A 17,336-nucleotide genomic window follows, 5' to 3' on the forward strand; every position below is an offset into this window, starting at 1 on the left:
GAGGGGTCTGTTTGGAAACAGCTTTAAACGAGTCACCAATGTGATGTCTGCGGTTCTTTGGCTGTATGGATAGATGGATCTCATTCTTCACAGCACAGAGCTATATGCTTTTCAGGATCATTAAATTCCATAAGGGAACAGGATGTTGGGGGGTGGCTGCAGTTCCTGAGGACGGCTCCTCTCGCATTCTCTCTGAAAGTTGTATAGTGCCTGTTGTTGTACAGACAATGCCTCCTACCAGTTTTGAAAGGCATACAGGATTTTGTCCATGTTACACTTTTTAGTGGAAGAAAAGCATCAGCTCTAGAAGCAAACGGAAATTCCTGAGCAAAACCCAGCAAAACCTGATCAAACGACTCTTGAGTGACAGCTGACGTGCACTCTGCAGACTGCATTTTGGAAATACCTCCATTAAAACACAGGAGCATCATAATTCTTCATGCCTAAGGTGAGCACTGCATCTGAAGAAGTTACTGCCAGAGGAGCTGACCAACGTAAATGCTATCACCAGGTGACTGAGGGTGCTGGTAAGAACTGGGGGCTCTGCAAAGCCCTGCTGGAGGTAACTCTCACACTTCAGGCACTACGAGGCCTGTTGGCTATAGGGAGCAAGAATCAGTCAGTGTCAAAGTAGGACCTGATGGACTAATCTTGTAGGCGTACCGAATAGTATCTACAGGATGAGGAGCTATCTTCTCTAAGAGGAAACCTGGGAGGAATACTCATCTACGTCATCAAAAAATGCAGGTAAAAGCTGTGTGCCACACTGTGTATCTTCCAAAAATATGCATAAGGTAAAATGCTGCTCTTTCTGAGTACAGCCTGAAGAGGAGGGGTAGTTTGTGTAAGCTAAACCAGCATCCCAGAGCCATCTTTGCCGCAAAAAGCAAGCTGTAGAGAGGATAAGCTAACAGGGTTCATGTCAACGCTCTTGTAGAAAACCTCCCATTGTAATATTTTATGGAGGAACTAGAAACTTGACCGTTCTCCAGTCCCACGGATCATCCTTGCCTGTGGTCAGATCCACTCATACAGCAACTTGATTCAATTAAGAGCACGCTCTGCCCTCGCTTACATCGGCATCAATGGAACTGCACTGGAAAGGAAAAGTATAGGGATAAATCCCATAGAAAATTCAGGTCTCAGAAAACTCGGTTCTGCAAGAAGATCTGCACATCTCCGATTAGGTTTCTGCACTGTGGAAATGAACTGGTAGGAAATGTGACAATAAGGCTACCTAATAAGCCAGTAGTCAGCGTATTTCCCAGGAAAGCACAAGACCCAAATGCAAGCCTATCCTCAAGCAGGGGGTCGTAACATACCTCTCACGCTTCTCAAGAGAGTGCCCTGACCACCCACCAGTAGACTGGGGTGTAAAAAGTATGTAAAAAGGAACAGAAATGTATGGGACCAGACACTGACAATTACAGGGAGCTTTATGCTGTACTTTTGGAGAAGGAGAGTCCTGCCTTGCCAGACCTTACCCAGTGGCTCTCCAGGGCAAAATGAGTGAGCAGTCCTCATTCATTTTGGGCTGTGCTCCTCCTGCACACAAACCCGCCTGCCCCTCCCTGCTCTTCCTCCCATTGACGCCCGAAGGCAGTTCTGCTGTATGTTGCAAGGCACTGCAAAGTACAGTGTCACTTCCCAGCTAATTAGTATTTGTGGCCACAAACACCTCTACTCGCCTCTCACAGAGCTCACTTTCCTGATGGGAATATAAAACACTGCCTCGGCGACACACACCTGCATGGAAATGCATACACATGAACTCCCAATTAAGGGATAGCTGCTGCAAAACATGAAGTGGCTCTCATGAAACAAAGCAAACAGCGGTTGTATTAATAATCAATTAGATGGAGCAGCCACCTGATGCTGCCTATTTGGAGAAGTCCCCAGCTTCCGCCAGCTTTTGCCCGTGCAAAAGCAGCTGAATAAAGTCTGTGTCACAGTAGTCTTAACTTGGCAAAACACCCTCTTCTGCCTCTTGACTCAGGGATGCTTTTCCCCTTGCTCTAGCTCCTAATTAAAGCCATGAATGTGGATAAATATCACATCCAGTTTTAAACCCAACTGGGTCACCAAACTGTATGTTACACCCTGTTCTGCAATTAAACTACTCTGTGAAACACCTCAATTATAATTAAAGAAGCAATTATCCCCCTGTTAAAGGCACCGCAAATCATACATTTCAATGCAAAAGTTCGTCTGGCAGCTTATGGCATATTAACCAATCTTACATCTCATTGATGTTTTGATCTATAACCTATCGCAATGAGCTAATTTGATGTGACTCCGTGTCTCTAACTATATTTTATCATGTGCAATACGATGCTGGCATCTTTCAAAGAACAAATTAAATGAGCTAAGGGGTTAATTGCTAATAACTCTGCCATTACTGTTGGAGAGTCGCAGAATGGGATCCTTCCTGCCTTCTCAGGTTAGGTTTTAAAAAATGCACACACAGAAGAGAGTGGAATTGAAATGGATGTTTCTGTTGACACTGGGGAGCTGCAACTGATTTCCGCTGAGCACCGGCAGCTCCCACCGAGTCTGGCAGGTCAGACTGCTTATCTCACCACCTTATCCTATTTCTCCTTGCTGAGGAAAAGCAGAAGGCAGGGAAGCATGGAGCTGGGGCAGGGTGTTGTTTGTTCTTGTGTCCATCCCTTTTTTTTTTTCCCCCACAGCAGGAATGTGTGAGTTTGCCCCTTCAGTCCTCAGCTATGTGTGGAAACCTCAGTGTAACAGCGCCTGCGCTGGTCCTTCTGCTGCCTGCCTGGGCCATGTATAGGAAAAGACAAAACATTTACCCGGGTGTTTCAGAACCTGTAGGTAGGTTCAGTCTGATATCAGCTATAAATGAGGAGTGGGGAGGCATGCCACAGTGCAGCTGGCACCGGCACTGGGCAGGGCTGGTGGGCAGGGGTATATGGCCGCAGAGCTCATCTGGTTTTCCCAGAGACCAAGCAAATCCTTGGTTCCTTACTTTGTCCCAAGTGAACCAGCAAGATGTACTTTGATTTGACCTCAGGCCATGAGGCTGGTGTATTTTAACACACTTTCTTCTATTTGGATCTTGGGCTTTTTTTTTTTCTAGTGGCTGTGATCTGAGCCTACTCTAATGCTCATCATGTCCTGGTGGATCTGAGGGACTGGTAAGTGCTGCCTTAAAAGCTTTGCCTGCCCATCTTTGTCTTTGTCCTTCTTGCCCTCTGGAGCAGCTATACGCTGCTATGTGGTTCGGCTTTTCAGTAACAGTAAGAACTGCTCTAGCATTGATCCATAAGAGCTTGACACGGTTAATTGCAATTAAATATGCTGGGAATTATAAGACTAAATTCCCCAGCTACCGAAAAGAGGACAGAATGTATCCCTGAGCGTGGTTGTTCCCACCACTTTGAAATACCAGGAAAAAAACAAAATGAACGGGGAGAATAAAATCAAAGAGAAAAAGCAAGGGGAAGGTGCTGGGACTCTGGACTCCAGCATTACATTACACTGAATGTGTATTTTGTACAGTTTCACAGCGTAAACTTTTCTTCCTCTGTTTTGCTGTTAAATCCGGTGACTACTTCTGAAGCCAGTAAGTGGGAAAAAAACCAAAACAAAACACAGTGCCCAGAGTAGGAAGAGTCTGAGGTATGTGCTCACCAAAGCATTTGGAAATGCTGCTCACAGCTGCAGCATATGCATTACTCTACTCTACTTGGAATCAAAGCAGTCTTTCAACAAGATGGAAAATAGCCTCAGCCTGCTGCCTGCCTTCCCCAAGTCCTTTCTTACTTAGTAACCTGTACCATCATATCAGAAACTTCTCTGAACAAATAAACGAAGTCTTAAACAAGGAACTCATTCATCTCTAAATTAAAATAATCATGTAATCCTTCAACCCACCAAGTTACCTTTCATCTTTCCATTTTTTTAAATTTATCTTACCAGCTTCAGCAAGTGGCTGTAATAAAGTGTCACATTGAGGTATTCATATTCATTAGTGTTCAGGTCTTTGTTCTTTTAATAGTGTTGGAAAGAATCTACAAAGAGGCTGTATTAGGCGGCTGTCCAATCTGGGTGTTTGATCTCCTCCTGACTTCAAAAGTCAGAAGAGGAAAAAAACCAACATTGAGAACGGTTCTTTTGAATGTCAGATGGGGAGTATACGATTTCTGAGCCTGCCAAGTGTTAATTGGTGTCTGCCCCGACCACGGTACAAATAAGATTCAGAGCCAGTTAATGTACAGTCATGAATCTAGGCTATTGACAGAATGAGCCCGGATACTAGAAGGTAGGAAAAAGTGCAATTATTATGAGAGCGGCTCACAGAGGATCTTTTCAGAGATCACTTCCACACATCATGTTAAATCACGCTGTTTTGGTCCCAGCTGCCTGACCGGGCATTACAGACCTTTCTGAGGGAATAACCAGACTGGTTGCTGAAATTTCAGAGGTGCTTGTAACACTGCATTCAAACAAACTACCCATCATGATCAATCTCTGCTTCTAGCAAAGGTAATGAAGTTCCCCAGTACTACCCTGCACCGTCTGAACAACATATCCTGTTGCAAACACTCCTGTCATGGCACAACGGCAAGTTGATTTGATGCAAAGAAGCATCAGAAAGGAAAATAAAAGACTGCTGCTAAGTTCCTGAGGAAAGCCACCTGATTAATATTACAGTTGTCAGCAAGCTGCCTCGGCAGACCTAAATGCTCTTTACAGTTTGGGGGTTCTTAACAGGGAAAGAAAACAGCCTATGGAAAAAGAAAACGTGAAAAATCTTCTATACTAATTACTCCTTCTGATGTTTGTGGACACATTTCTGCAATTCTGCTTAAATCTAAACTTGGGTTAGATGGGGAGGTAACACTTTAAGCTTCATCTCCTGAGAAATCAGTCATCAGTGCTGAGTGACAACCACTTTGCTACTTAGCCATGACAGTCTAACTTACCCTAATGCAAATTGGCAACAGTTTCTTCTGCGCATGGCAGAGGAAAAGCGAGGAGAATTCAGATAGGGGAATTACTGTCATTAACAATCAATTTTTCTCTTAACAGCCGCAGCGGATTTAGGATTTCAGAGGCCCCCCTGTGACTCAGAGACACCCCTCCCGTGAGCAATGAGTCTGAAGCTGGAGCCAGCACTGCACTTAGGCAAGCTCCTGTTCATGGGGACACGCGCTGCTGTCAGCGGGCACAGATTTTGCTGAAGGGTAGTCTCGCTCCTGCCAGGTGAAGGGCAGGCTACCCATTCCAGGTTTACTTAAATGACAGTAGGAAAACCAGATAAGCCCCTGAAGATGGATTATTAGGCAGACACATCCCCTACATGCCCCCATCTCACACTGCTTCACCTGGGAGCCCGTACTGGACCACGGTACATCCTCTTGTGCCGAGCTGGCCGGCTGGTGCACACACGAGCACGTGCACAAACATGTGAGGGAAATATAATCTGTCAAACTAAAAATTGAAACATCTTTATACTATGCTTGAAAGGGGCCTCTCAGAATAAGTTAAATGTTTTTTTCTTTAAAAGGAAAAGGAAAGATAGTAGGCTGGTATTAATATGCTCCACCAGCTATGTGTCCCTTGGATGCCAGATATAACTGTGGTTTTTGAAAGGGAAGAAAAAACTGAAACCAAACCGCCTGCAGCTCTGCCCAGCAAGGCACCATAATCCAAAGCCATTAATCAGTTCCCAATCAATCTTGTCTATGAGCAGCAGTCAGTCAGCTCTCCATTACCACCCATTCATCATGCCATGCCCTAACTCACTGCACCATTAGCCACCCATCAGGCCTTAGTTAGGATGTCCAAGTGCCAGGACACTGCTGTTGCTGCTCACCTCAGCTACTGGGATGCCTTCGGGGGGACGGCACTGGAGCAGGACTTCTTGCTCCAGGGACACTTCTTTCCCCAAGGGCTCCTGCTCAAAAGTCTTCCGGAGATCTGGGGAGGGAGAAGGAGAAGAAAAAGAATTAGTAATATTAATAGCTAGTCATTTAAATTACATTTGATTGCCATACTGCATAAATGCGAGAGATCTTTCTAAACAGAGAAAATAGCATTTCTGCTCCCTGGAAAGAGAAGCACTTAAAAAAGACTGGGCCATGTTTTCACTTCATTCCAACATTAAGCGGTCAAAGGTTTCATAGTGGATTTATTATTTATATTGTGGTAAAGCATGTGAACCCAGAGAGGATCCAAGGCCTCACTGTGGAAGGTCATGTCCAGACACAGAACAAAAAGCGAAACAAGTCCGTTCTTCAGATAATTTACATTTGGTAAACTATGCCAGTGAAGTACTAAAGAAAGTTATGGAAAATTAAATAAACTTGTAGAACTACAGCACATAAGCTGAGTTGCCTTAAACTCATGGACGAAAGTACTCGTGCTGCAACTTAATGTATTTTTAGTTTATAAGCATTAACTTTACAGCTTTAGCTAATTTGTCTTCACCTTATCATTATCCCTGTAGCACTAAATAGATAATAATAATAATAATAATAATCATAAGGTGGAGCTGAACCGTGCTTGGATCCCTGCACAGCACCACAGAAATGTGGCAGGCAGAGAGGGCATCGAATGCACCTCCAAACGTCAGACCAGTTCATCATACTGGACAGCTGGGCACTCCGGCTTTTTTGAACGCTTCTGTAATATCTTTGCATTGGTGGGAAAATGGAGTTGAGAAGTTCCCTCCTTACCGCTGGCTCTGTATTTCTGCCATGGACTGGCACCCTGTCTGCTGTGCCAGGGAGGACAGGGTTTTGGAGAACTGAGAATTCAGCCCCAGTAGCGACTGGGGAAATTTCTCCCTGCTGCTGGTTCCTGCTGCAAATGGACATGGGGCCATGTTCAAAGACACATCAGAGAGCTGGCCTGACTTTAAAAAAAAACCTTGCAAAAAAGTTATTGTTATTTTACTTTTTGTTCTGAAGTCAGACCAGTTCCCTATGCCAGCTCACGGTGAGGTTGCACAAATACTTGTGTCATACTGGAAACAAGTCATATGGGAACAATTTAAAAGCCAAGTATTTCATAATTTGAAGCCATAACCTGCGGCTGTGCTGGAAAAGAAATCACTGAATTGAACCAGATTACAAATAAACCATCCAAAGAGTTGTTTTTCATCTAGATTACCTCCAAGATCTGATTTACAGCTGACCCCACAAGGAAGTGCATCAGTACTACCAAAAGGCAAAACCTGGGGCAGGTGAATGCACAGATGGAAAAGGAGATGGGGTGTCTGCCACCAATATCAGCTCCTCTGAAACTCGCCTTCGGATAGCAGAAGACCTCTGTCTCTTAGCCAATATCAGGAAAACGTAGTTGTTCAACTACCTGGAATTAAATGTCAATCTAATTGTACCACGGAAAAGCTCTGTCATAGCTGGAGACGCTGATTTTAACTTAAGCTGATAAGGTGGTAAAAGTCTAACATCCTTAAACCCATGCATTTCTCTAGTGAAACTGAGGCATCTCTGCTCTTGCCCTGCACCGCAGGCACAAGAGAAGCGACCCCAAACCCCACTCCCTCCCCACCGCTGGCATTCCTGCTCCCTCCGGCACACAGGGCAGGGATGCCGAGAGCCCCTCTGATGGGACGGGATTTATGGCCATAGTTTCGGGCACAGAAAGATAAGCTTTGGCAGATCTTACTGTGGCAATATAAGAAATTACTGCCTCCAGCTGTCTGCTTGTTTGGGGGTTACCCTCTGTCGAAAGGAAGCACATGCCAATGTCACAGCTACCTCACTACAAAATCCACCATTTTAACCTCAGTTGTTGATGAAGGGGGCTTTAACCTACAACACCGGATAACTTATGGCAAAGAGGAGGAGCAAACATCTGGAAGTGATCATTTCTTAGGATGACATGCCAAGCTTCACCAGACTGTGCCTGTCAGCATCCTTGTCACACTGGAGTTATTCCAGGCCAGCGAGGCTCGTTCATGTGAGAGCGACCACAGCAAGACAGCCAGCCAGATTAGGTCAGTCTCTGATGCCTGTACATAGCTCCCATCGCCTTGCCAGCTCCAGCATCACCAGCCCACCAGCTTCATCCCACCCTCTCTGGCAGGCTAACCAGGGGACACTTGGGTTGTACCGCTCAATTTGAGTAAAACCAAAACCCTCCAAGTGCCCTAGGAGTGGGAGTTGTTCCAAGGACAAAATGCTGAATTTTGGCTTGCTGTACTTCTGCATGTTAAACATAGAGAGGAGCAGCTCTTTCAGGAGCTGGTGGGTTTCTCAGGACACAACACCCTTCCTTTGGCCTAGGCTCCTAACACATCCTGTGGGCTTGATACATATCCTGGGCACACATAAAGCCAGTTATGCAGTTTGCTTTAGATTAGCAAATAACCCAGGTTACATTGCTAGCAGTACCCATATGATCATATTATTGCTAGTTCCACAGTTATTTCCACAGGAAAAGAATTACCCCCCCGTTGGGTACACCTTAGTGCATCTAACAGGTACACATATGTGCACGGTGCAGACAATTATAACAGATGTATCATGCTCTAATATCATGGCTGAGGATAAATGAGAAAGTTACCGTGCTGGTAATAGAAGCATATAAGCACAGTAATAAATAGTACATTAATAATAGCTTTCAGGTGTTCAGATATGGAGAGATGGAGACAGTAGAGGCAGATGAGATAGATAATAATCTGAGTTTTTTCCTTGACACGTTGATTTACTGTCTTGCCTACCTTCCTGAAACATTAATAGAGCTCTGAAGTTCTCCATAGTCTCACGTGCACAATAATCACCTCTCTCATAAAGCACTTGCCTTTAAAAAAAACCCCCAAATTTTAGTGCATACAAAAGTAAACAGCATTAGTCTAGAAATGTGTAATAACAGTAAAAAAATCCCGCTTTAACCTCTTTATTATCAACAGCTGGAATTGCTGGGTATGAGCAGCCCCTTTCCCCTGGGAACCGTTGCAGTGGGGCTGCGGCAGGTGAGACGAACCCTGTGGGTCCCCAGCTCCCCCTGCCCGCGGAGCCTTGCTGTGTGCGGACGCTTTAACGGCGCCGTTGGATTCGAGCGGGTCAATGATCCACAAACTAAAAATACACTAAGTAAGGGCCTCGACATAACAGACAGTAATGTTCTCAAAGGAGCTATTAGATACTATTGAGTAAATGATACTAATTTGTGGGGGAAAAAAAAAAGTACATAATTGTGTATTTACAAGATTGGGAGCTCTTATAACCTATTCTGTTGGTTCCCTCCCACGTGTTCCCAGCTTTATCCCACCAGAACTACCCACCACCTCCTGCTGCAGCCATGCCACCTACAAATAGCTACAGATGGTGGCTGTGCAGGGCAGGTTTTACCTAACCAAGCATAAGGTTTGCTGGTTGTAACAGACAAACAAGTTATCAAGGTGTTTTTTTAAGTGATGAAGAAGCAGTAGGCCTGAACAAACAATTTCATCACCTGCTCTAAGTATCATGAAACACCCTGCTGGGGCAGCACCAGGTTTTGAAATGACTGCTTTTTTTCTATGGTCCTTGCAGTATGATTTCTGTGGATAACAACGATGTCCTTCTAATTCTTCAATGTCTTCTAATTCTTCAACGATGTCCTTCTAATTCTCCAATCTAATTCTTCTAATTCTTCAGCTTCCTTTGCCATTTAACAATTATAGTCATCGTGGCAAACTCGCACTGTTGACCGGGAGTGGGTGAGCTTGTTAATGTACTGAGGGACTTTGGATCTTTTCCAAGCAGAGTATTTTCAATAACAATTTTCACTTTTTCAGAGTGTCGTATAAGTTACAATTGCTTGCAAGCAAGGACAGAAGGGATACATTTTCCCAGAGAACGGTGAAAGACAAATAACATACATCCCATTTAAAAAAAAAAAAAAGAAAAGTTTTAACAATCTTCAGAAAATATGCCTGAAGAAGCAAAACAATAAAACATTTGATCCATTCTGGTTCAGGACCTCTTTGTCTGTGAAGAGGCAGTGTGAATTATTAAAGCCTCGGGTCGGCCGCAGCCCTGGTAATGCGACGCTGACAGCGAGCCTTCTCTACCCTCACCTTCAATAGGGAGAGACACAAGAGAAAGGCAGTTGCACTTTCTTTCCATTATTGTTTTGGTAATGTAGAATAATCCCTGATTGTCTGTGTTAGCAATACTCTTCCTCCCCTTATGCAGGTAATACTGCGGCCACAGCTCATCTCTCCGGAGTGGAGCGAGCCCTGGTGGGCAGCGATGCTGAGGGGTCCGTCTTGTTTTTCTCACCAGCTCTCTCACATATTTCACCCCGCTGGAGCTGGGATGTCACTGCCAGGCTCAGGGGACAGCCTGCACCCCCACCGGGCATTTTCCCCCGCCTCTAACTTCCCTTCAAGGCTGTCTCCATAAAAAGAAACCAAGGAGAAGAATTAAAATTCTGGTCTGCCACCTTGAGCCAGACTCTATTTTCTTTACTAACGTATAGTCTTAGTAAATTCAGAGGGGGCTCTTGTGGCATATATTGCAGCACATTTACAGCATACTTAAGATGAGACTTTCCTCCAAGACTCCTGAAATACTCCTGCACAACCCTCTCTGGGAAGGACAGATGGCTGCATTCAGAGCTGCATTGAAATGAGAGAATTTCCACAAGCATAAAACTGAAATAGTGTAATGGGAAATCAGAATCTCAGTGTACACCATATTGTTAGCTTTATTCCTGAATTGCTATGCTTTTTTGGGGAGAGGGGCATTAGATCTTAATTTTGATGCACTGCTAAATTACTTTCTTTTACATTTAATGCATTTTTCGCTTACAAACCACTCAGAAGTTGCATTTTCACCTGCTAAAGGTAATAGTTTCTACAGGAACTCATGGCATTTCCCCACTTCCTTTTCTACCTGTCAACTTCTAAGAAAGAGCAAAGAATGACCCTATTCTTGTTTTTAATCAAATGCATTCTATCTCTTTGCTGTTCTGGGTTTTACTGTGATGGGTGGGTGGGTAAAACTTTAAGGATATCTTTTATCATTTCTGAGAAATGTGATAAGAGGCAGACCAGACGCCTTCAAGGCAGTGCTAACGCAAGGGTGACTAATGAATGAGCATGAAAAACGGACACTTGTCAGCCAGGAATTAGATGTAAACCATAAACAAACAGAACAATGCAGCATTCCTGTCAGGGAGAGATGAATTTCTGCCCTTGGTAGACCTTAAAGACGCTGTGCTCCTTCTAGTAACTCCAACGTCAACTTTCCTTCAATAACAAACAATTCAAAAAATGAGCTAGCTTTGAGAGCACAAAAAGAAAAACCACATTATTTTCTATCCAACTTTCATATTAAGTATGCCCATTGAGAGAACTACGTTTGGGGTGTGCTTTCAGAGAAATAAGGTTTTAAGAATGTGAAAAGACCTTCACAAGAAGTACATATTTCCATATAGAAGATAGCTTGCTTTATATGGGTAAGTATATACAGGCATTCATATAAAACCAAACATGTAATAAGCAAAAAATGCAATTAAAACACTAGAAAAAAAGGGAAAATGGCTTGGTATTATTTTAACCATTATTAGAGGATTAATAGGTAGCCAAGCTCTCCACTTCAAGTCTACCTCCTACTGTTGAGAGTGTTCTCAAGAGGCAAGATTCAATGCTGTTTTAATTTTACCTAGCCTAATAAGAAATACCCAAACAGAAAAATAATTGTGGAAAACGACTGGGAAAATGCCACGGATGTTCTACAAAATCACAGAGGATCCACATGCTTGTGAAAACACATCTCACTGCATTTATTCCCAATCTTGGATGACTGATGCTGAGTTAGAGGAACACGACTAATGTTTCTTGACTTGTAAAACTGGCTTGTTCCTCTTCCATCCCTTTCCACAATGCGGGTGGAGTTGAGACGCCTTTTTCTTCAAAAAAGCCATCAGAGACTGAATTGCAGTTCTAAATGTAAGAAACCATGTGCTATCAGGCATACTTTGGCCTCTCTTTTCTGTTCACAGCTGAGTCTACGACCTTTGTGCAGGGATCAATCGCACTGGTGGGTAAGTAATGGAAAGGTTAGGTACAAAAAACTCCTTTTTTTTTCCATTTTGTCCTTGCGTGGTTCCAGCTCTCTGTTGTTAATTAGATCAAGCCAGATTTCCACTGAGACAGTCACAGGAGCGTCATCACTCTGTAACCCAGGGGATCCCTCTGAAACCTCTCTCAGTGGCTTTGTCAGTGTGGCACCTCGCCCTGCGGAGTCCCCTGCTGTACCAGCCACACGCTGGGTGTTGATCAAAGCCTCCTGCCCTCCTTCAGTGTGCTGCTGCTCACGGATGAGATCGCGGCTGGACCGGGCTGTGCTCTCAGCTGGCCCAGGCATCAGCGGCTGGAGCTGAGGATGGAGGAAATAAGTCAACACCTCCAAACCCCGACTCTATGCTCAATACACAATTCTGTGCCACTCTTTCCGTCTCTGGAGGGGCTGTTTCACATCTGGCCAGCCCTAAAGACAAATGCCGCGGCACCACAAGGCTGCCCCAGCCATCTTCTCAGCCTGGAGAGGAACATCAGGGACGGTGGAGCTTCCCCCTTTCCAAAGATCCCTGGCAGCCCATGGCTTGGGCTGAGCTTCTCCATAGCCCTCTGGCAGCCCAGGGAACGAGGCCTTGGGCTGCCATTCCACGAAGACAAGAAGCAGCATCAGCTTTCACAGCCGAAAAGCTGATGGGGACTGAAGCAGACTTCTTGAAAGTGCACAACATGTTTGGGGGATTCAGGCTGCTACCTCCGCTGACCTGACGTACAGAATGAGGTGAGGAACACCCGTTGCTTGCCAGGCTACAATCCGCAAGACACTTTGCCTGAGCCCAGGACCCTCCCTCTTTTATTGCCTACGAACGTACAGCCTGAGCAAATGGGAGGTGCACGCCTGCCAGCCCCTCATTCTGCCGATGGCATCTTCAGCCAGCTGGGGATAACACTGCACCCTGACGACTCCTTGGAGACTCACTGCCTGCACGTCTGCAGAAAAACCATTTTTTCCCCTCCTCTCTTCAGCTCTAAGCTAGTTCAGCCAGGTCCTGGTAAGACAAAACATTCTTTTGCAAGACAGCTTCCATGTGAGCTATGCTTATAATGAAGAACGACCCACTCAACACATTTGGTATTGATACAACTGTAAAAATACAAGCAAGCAAACTTTACCAAGAATTCACTGAGCAGATGGGTTCCCAGGTGTACATCGATCACACTGTTCTCCTCCTTTTATATTTTTACTTAATAGCTCGATATTTCTTGTTTTTCTTTGTAAGCTTAACCTGCAAACTAACTTATAAACTTAATTCTATTCATCATTTCATTTGGTGATTGAAGATGAAATCCAAAGTTGTTTTTTTTCAAATAAATCTAAATGTAAAGTGCAAATGACCTAACCTCAACAGGTGCCTTTTTAGATGACAGATATACTAAAGGTACTAAAGGTAAACATTAGAAACATCAGGTATACATTGCAATTCATATGTAGAACTGAATTTACAACACACTGAAACACTAAACTAGAAAATAATTTGTACAAACATGGTATTTTGTTGTTGCTCTTCTGATACATTAATCTGACTCACACAGCTGTCTGGTCACTACCAAAATATACACAAAATTTTGTGAACTTCCCGACTGTATCTATGCTTCACCATCAAGCACTAAGCAGACTCTACTGAAATATGATAATTCCTTAGGCATGACAGCATAAGTAGGATATTCTCAAGGCTCCTACTGAGGGATTAAATTCATATAAATTCAGTAAAATGGTTTCTTCTTGTCTTTTAAGCAATGCTAACAGTGAAGTCAAGTCCATCTTAATTTATAAAGCCTTAGCCCTTTATTACAAAGCAATGTGATTTGTATTTATTACTGTTGCAACTGCATCCTTAAGTTTGGGAGTCAGTCACGCCTGCTAACTTGGGAAGTGCTACAGAAACATGCCTGTCAGGAGCAAAAGCAGAGTGGTAGTATCAAATATGTTAAATGCTCAGTTAACTTCTCTGCTGCCCTTTCTGTGATCTGCCGTTCTCTCTTCAGTAATCTCAGCTCAAGACCACGTGCCTCAGTTATCCCTTTATTAACTACAAGCAGCAGATATCGATTAGTAGCAACTTAAAAGGTACACAAGGAAGGAATTAAGGTCCTACCTCTGCTAACTCTCATACACACTTATCGAAGTGCACAAAACATATTTTTGCTTTATTTTTTTAATACTGCATATCCTGGATATACCTTTCTGTTAAAATTTTCAAGTGACGTCCTTCCCAGCTCTCTCTCCTTATCTCGACATCCACCCAACGTTGTATCTATTGCAATGTGCTTTAATACTTTGGTGGCTACAAGAGCATGTCCTCACAGCATTGCTTGGATTAGGTGTGTGAAGAGAGGGAAGAAAGGCACTGCAGCAATGTAACATGGAGCACGGGCCCCAGTACTAAACGGTGAGATAACCGAGTGTCAGTAAAGAATCTGCGATTTTTTTTTTCATATCTGTTTCTTTGTCCGACTGCATACCCCTTGTAAGTAAAGATAAACCATCAGGTGAACTAGTCTACTTTTCTGTACTGCATTTATCTTATCAGTATACAGTATCTGACATGTATATATTAGCTACATTCCTTTGAAAAAATGCCTGGGGGGAAAAAACGCTTTTAGATAAGTACATAGGAAACTAATATCAAATTATACAAAAGATTAACAAGTGCAGTTCCTTACTATATCGAGGCTTTTTAAAATTATTATTATTTTTTTTAATTCTGATTTTAGATAATGAACAAAGGAAAAGAATATTCACATTCATTACACCAAAAAAGATCAGGTAACAGAAACTACAGAGAAAGCTGCTATTTTCTTACAGGTTTTCAACAAATCCAAAATCAGGCAGCAGATTTAGGGCTTATATTCTTACTATATTTTCTGAGGACAGCCTGGGTTAACGTCATGAAGTCAGTGATGCTACAGCAACACCAAACTGGAGCAACTGAAAAGTGAGCCTGCTTTATGCACATGGGCTCAGAGCAATTTGTCTTAGACACCCCTTTATTATCTGATCTAAAAATTAGGTCAAATCCTGCAGCTATTGTTTAGTCTTTATCAGATGTATTTTCCAGTGGGTTTAACTCTACTCTCGGTTACACAGGCTCAGGCCTCATTCATCCTTTTAACAGGAATTTTGCCCTGTTAGCTTTTATCTGTTCAATGACATCAGTCTTGTTACATAAAATTCACATTAAAACTTTATATTGGGCTTGGGTTTTTTTCAACCAAAGATAAAGCTACCCAAAACCCCTCCTTCCTCCCTCCACAAAAATAACATTTTTTTAATTGAGCAGAAAAACTGTATCAAAACATATTAGTGACTCCTATGCTCCTGACAGGATGTGCCTAGAATAAATAAGAAATGTGTGAATAAATAGGAAATGCGTTTTAGCACTTTCATAGGCCAATATCTCAGAAAATTATATATTCCCAGCTCTACTAAGATATACATTAGGTGTCCCTACTTTGTGGTTACTGAGATATCTAGAATGGCAAAGTGAAAATTAATCCCAACAAATCTGCTGGTTTAAGAGGATGAAATGCTCAGCTCTGTTCTCATGGGGAGACCAATGCCTCAGGAAGATGAATTCCATGAAACAGGAAAAAAACTGAAAATAGTGATGTTTCTATCACCTATTGTTTCTCTTCCTTTTCAGAAACAGCCTGCCCAGAAGAGAGTGATTTCCTAGCATACTCGTCATCCAGGAGTGCAACGGCGAGATGCTGTTAAATGCCCTGAACACTTAGAGAAGCCAGGATGTTGGCTTTAGACTCAGACTCTTTTCCTGTTTGTATTGCTAGCATGGGCAGCCTTTGAAAACCAGCAGCATCTTCACTCCATATTTATAGATTACTCCCTTCCTGAATAACTGAAGCTCTTGGCTGGAGCGATGTTGCAATTGATTTTCACAGAGAACTTTCATTGACTAGGTTGTTATGTACCTTCTGACACATGCCTGACCCTGCATTAAACAAATACAAGCTGCTTTTCCAGGATGCACATTTTTCACACTTTCAAATTACTTTTCAGTTAATTCTATTACACGCTCAGTGAACAGAGATGCTGAATGCTATTTTTTTTGTTTATTTTAATGGAGTGCAGCTCCAGCCCTTGAGAGGACACAACAATTCCAGAATAAGACCGGTGGGCATAAGGGAGAAAAGAGAGAAAGAGAAGGAGAAAAGAAGAAGGAGAAGGAGAAAGAGGATGAGGAGGAGGAGAGGAAGAGGAAGAGGGAGAAGGAGAGAAGCTTTTCTTAATGTGCTAGGTATGGCTAGTTATGTTACAGTTGTACCTGTCGAGATGAAATCACCAGGTTCAGGTATGAAAATAAATAATAACATAACTTAAGCAGAGCACTTTACATGCTCCATTTACCCCTCACCTTTCCCAAAGGTGTCAGTGCTCACTTTTTGTACCAATTAAAAGTGAAGACTGCATTGGTGACAAACATGCAACTATAGCTGCAGGCATAGAGCTGGAGAAATGGGCTCTTCTGCCCCTCTTGAATTTTGGACACCCTTGATTTTCTAGATTAATAAATACTGCATGGACCCTACCTTGCATCCCAGACTCATGGCACATTGTGCAGCCATCAGAAGACTTACCAGCTGTGTTTAAAGTTTAGATAGGAAACAACTATTATATTGCCAGTACAGATTCAGTCCTCTGATGTCAAGGCTGTGAATTTAGACGAGTATCGGTGTATCTGAGTCCACAGTTTGAAATAGGGATCTTGTAGGTGAAATGGCATCACAAAGTAAGGCATGTACCCCACATCATCTGTTTGAGTTCCTAAGTTCCTGAGTTACCTGAGAAATTTACAGAAATCTGTGAAATTGGAAATTGACAGTTTTGCAGAGAACGTGCTTTTGCTGCTGTTTGAAAATCCACAGTTTGAAGGCCTAACACTTTGGCCCTTAATCCCAAGGAGTCTAAGTGATTTGCCTGTGTCACAGCTACCCAAGAACCCCAAATTCAGGAACAAGAGGTTAAAAAGACTGCACTAAAATACAAAGCCATGTTTGAATTATAGGCACATAAAACTCCCTGGAATTTATTTAATTAGACTGTTTTAAAAAAACCCACCAAGACTCTAGAAAAATCATTGAACTGATTGTTCCTCTCTCTCCAAAATATGGTAAGAAAAAGCAAATTTTATGAGTGCCTTCAATAGAAATTTGGACACCTGGGAAGAAATGTAAATTGATATAAAATAACTTGCATACATGTGTAATGATTATGTGTTATATAGAAATTAAATGCATAGGTATGGCAGTATAC

The 17,336-nt window shown here is 43.0% G+C and overlaps 1 protein-coding gene across 1 annotated transcript in view; it reads right to left on the reverse strand.

Annotated features, from left to right (window-relative positions):
* Positions 1 to 17,336, reverse strand: part of UNC5C (unc-5 netrin receptor C) — a 269,375-nt gene that overhangs the window by 58,056 nt on the left and 193,983 nt on the right. The window contains exon 4 of the mRNA XM_072861768.1: positions 5,843 to 5,946. Within this exon, the coding sequence (XP_072717869.1) occupies positions 5,843 to 5,946 (104 nt within the window). The remainder of the gene's footprint in view (positions 1 to 5,842; positions 5,947 to 17,336) is intronic.

This window comes from Ciconia boyciana, chromosome 5 (genome assembly GCF_034638445.1).
Source record: "Ciconia boyciana chromosome 5, ASM3463844v1, whole genome shotgun sequence".
In the NCBI taxonomy this organism is placed as follows: Eukaryota; Metazoa; Chordata; class Aves; order Ciconiiformes; family Ciconiidae; genus Ciconia; species Ciconia boyciana.